The 3,540-nt window shown below is 41.6% G+C and overlaps 1 protein-coding gene across 1 annotated transcript; it reads left to right on the forward strand.

The window, feature by feature from the left end:
• The first annotated feature begins 1,459 nt into the window (after positions 1-1,459).
• LOC143592776 (uncharacterized) lies at positions 1,460-1,978 on the forward strand. Its single transcript, XM_077072608.1, has 2 exons — positions 1,460-1,554; positions 1,660-1,978. Exons 1-2 carry the CDS (start codon positions 1,460-1,462, stop codon positions 1,976-1,978), a joined length of 414 nt encoding a protein of 137 aa, XP_076928723.1.
• The last annotated feature ends 1,562 nt before the right edge of the window (positions 1,979-3,540 follow it).

A 3,540-nucleotide genomic window follows, 5' to 3' on the forward strand; every position in this document is an offset into this window, starting at 1 on the left:
GATCCAAAGAAGAACCAAGAAGGAACAGAAGAATGGATCCTAAATAGTGAACATCCAGAGCAAATAGTGAAAATAGGGGCCCTATTATCTGACAAGGGGAAAATGGGATTGAAGGAACTGTTGTTAAGAAATACCGATGTGTTTGCATGGAGGCACGAAGACATGACGGGAATACCCTGAGATCAAGTACGGCATAGCCTCAAAGAGTTCCACTGGATGGAACCTATTAAACAAAAAAGAGAAGCTTAGGGCCAGAAAAAGCCAGGCTGTTTTGGAAGAAACTTGGAAGTTGTTACAAGCAGGGATACTGAGAAAGCTGAGATATCCTCAGTGGATATCAAACCCGGTGATGATAGCCAAGTCAAATCACAGTTGGCGGATGCGTATCGACTTCAAAGATCTGAATAAGGCATGTTCTAAAGATAACTACCCCCTGTCAGAAGTAGAAAAGAAGATCGAATCTCTAGCCTAATTTCCCTTGAGGTGTTTCTTGGATGCCTACACAAGGATATTATCAGGTACAGATGAACCCTAAGGATGAAGAGAAGACGGCGTTTTACACTGATAAGGGGACCTATTGTTACACGAAAATGTCGTTTGGGCTGAAAAATGAAGTGGCAACGTACCAATGGTTCATGGACGAGCTTTTCGAAGAACAAAGGGAGATGAACGTTGAAATCTATGTTGACAACTTAGTCGTCAAAAGCATAATGAAGAAGAAATGTTAAATGACATTAGAGAAACATTCCAAACCCTAAGGAGAGCCAACATGAAACTAATTCCAGGAAAGTACTCCTTTCTGTGGGTACTAGTAACGAAAGAGGGAATCAAGGCCAACCCTAAGAAATTGGAGGCATTGCTCCAAATGAGGCCCCCAAAGAACCTTAACGAACTGCAAAGGTTAAACGGGAGGTTAGTTGCTCTGAACAGATTTCTCTCCAAGATAGCCAAAAGAACCTTCCCGTTCATGGCTGTTTTAAGAAGGAACACCAAGAAAAGTAAGTTCTGCTGGGACAGCGAAGTGGAGAAGGCTTTCCAGGATCTAAAGAACCACCTGTGTGAACTTCCCACCATAGCAAACCCCAAACCGGGGAGGTGTTGATCCTATACCTCTCCCACATGTCAAAAAACATCAGTTCCGTACTAATGGTTGAAAGAGGAGAGGCACAGATACCTATCTACTTTGTGAGTCGTATGTTGAAGGGACCAGAGGAGAGGTATCTATCAGTTGAAAAGTCGATTTTGGCCCTCATTTACACGGCCAGGAAACTACAACGATACATCCAAGCGCATGTCATACAAGTCCTTACCAATCAGCCTTTACAACAAGTACTGTCAAAACCAAAGACATACGCGAGGCTGACCAAATGGACGATTGAGCTGGGGGGATCACTCTATCAAGTGCAAGCCTCGAACCGCCTTCAAAGGGCAAGTGATGGTTGATTTCTTAACAAAATCAATGGAAGATGAAGAAGAGGAAAAGAGAGAAGCGATTACAGCAACCAAAACAGATGAAATACGAGAAACAACCTCGAAGGGAGCCCTGTGGAGCATGTACACGGATGGGGCCTCCAATGAAGAGGGAAGTGGGGAGGGACTCATCCTAGTTAGTCCTGAAGGCATTGCGTTAACCTGCGCGGTATGATTGGGTTTTCCCAGTACCAACAACGAGGCCGAATACGAGGCATTGCTAGCGGGCCTCAGGATGGTAGAAAAGGTAAAAGCTAAGAGGGTCAAAGATCATGTTGATTCCCTATTGGTGGCCAATCAAGTGGGAGGAAGTTATGATGCTAAGGATCTCAAAATGAAGAAATATTTAAAGAAAACGCATGAGCTGTTGAAAAAGTTTGAAAACGCAGAAGTGACACACATCCCTAGAAGCTCAAACAAAAAGGCTGATGCTTTAAGCAAATTAGCCGCCGTAGCTTTTGATCATATGGCCAGAGAGGTAAAAGTGGAGATCCTCCAGCAACTATAAATAGCAAAAGTGGAGATAGCTTATGCAGAAGCGTCGAAAGAACACCGGATGACTCCCCTTCTAAAATATCTTCAGGGGGAGACAGTCCCGGGTGACAAGGAGGAAGCAAGGAAACTAAAGGTCCGGGCCTTAAAACACGAATCGAGGGGATCCTATATAGGAAATCCTATCTGGGACCCTCACTCAAATGCATTGATCTAGAGGAAGCCGAATATGTAACCAGAGAAATACATGAAGGAATATGCGGGATGCATATGGGGGCGAAGATGGTTATAGCCCGAGTTATGAGAACTGGATATTTGATGTGTGTCTAATAACCCTATAATAATGACCCTCACAACTAAGCTTTAATATTAAAACGAAAATCCTAAAACCACACACAACCGGCCAGTGTACCGATCGCAAGTAGTGTAGACCTAGGAAGTCCGAGTATCGAACACGTGGACACGTAAGAACGCTAAAGATCACTAACCCTAGACGAGACCTACCTTAGAATAATAATTAATTTATTTTTGAATTCTTTTAACTTAACTGAACTAACTGGATTAACTAATAAAACTTACCAAAAATAGAAAACTTAACGGAAAACTAACTGAGTTGACTTCGGGTGGAGAAAAACGTCTACCTAGGTCTGAATCAAATTGTAGGCCTAACAAGCTAATGGATTGAATGATATCTAGACACCGGTCCCTAAAGATGACACGACTAAGGATCGCTCGGGCTCACTGGATTACCTCTCGGTCTCACACAACAAACCCTAACTACTCAAAATCGGCTAAAACGACCAAACCGGGAAACAATTGCTAACGTGTTCTAATGCTAGATCACCTCTTGGTTTCACCAACACTCGATCCTAATGGTAATGAATACTACACAACCAAGGATAGAGGATCAATTCAACTTAAACCAAAATAGATCAACTAATCGCTCAAAACACCTAAACCTGACAAGAAACGAACTCGCTCTCGCGCAATCCTTATTCTAGCATGCAAAGGCAATGAGACAACCCTAACTTCCTATCACCTCTCGTTCTCAAGGAAGGTGTCTAACCGCTGTACTTAATCCAATAAATCATCCAACAAAACCCTACGGTTGTTCCTACCGCAAACAAACCCTAAACACCAAGTCTAGAATCAAACAATGCACTGATCAATCAATACAAAACTAATCAATCAACACACGGGGTTTATACAATGAATCACCAAAATTTCCAGCCACTAAACACAACCTATTTCATGTGTAAATCAAACTTTACAATAGCAATTCAAGTCTATTAACCAAACAATCCATAAAACCTATCAAAACCTAACAAGAATCATCATTCCTAGGTAGAACTAACAAGATTAGCCGAACATAATTTTTGGACAGCAGCAAACATTTAATAAAACCATTAATAAACTCATACCAATCATCTTAACAATTGTCCAACGATCAACAATAATCATAAACACTTCAATCTCTAAAACAATTGCAAAACAAATTAACAATTAAGCAAGAAACTAAAAGTTTGATGAACAAAGTAATGAATGAAAGGATATGGAGATGTTCCGGGCTGCTCCTTG

This window comes from Bidens hawaiensis, unplaced genomic scaffold (genome assembly GCF_021521415.1).
Source record: "Bidens hawaiensis isolate Kalapana, Puna unplaced genomic scaffold, B.hawaiensis_p1.1 tig00041215_1, whole genome shotgun sequence".
In the NCBI taxonomy this organism is placed as follows: Eukaryota; Viridiplantae; Streptophyta; class Magnoliopsida; order Asterales; family Asteraceae; genus Bidens; species Bidens hawaiensis.

What these genes read in the sequence shown, in the direction of transcription:
- LOC143592776 (XM_077072608.1), top strand. Translation starts at nt 1,460, where the DNA reads ATGGAAGATGAAGAAGAGGAAAAGAGAGAAGCGATTACAGCAACCAAA. An exon ending in AAGGGAGCCCTGTGGAGCAT is followed by an intron (nt 1,555 to 1,659) that starts GTACACGGATGG and finishes GGGTTTTCCCAG; the next exon opens with TACCAACAACGAGGCCGAAT.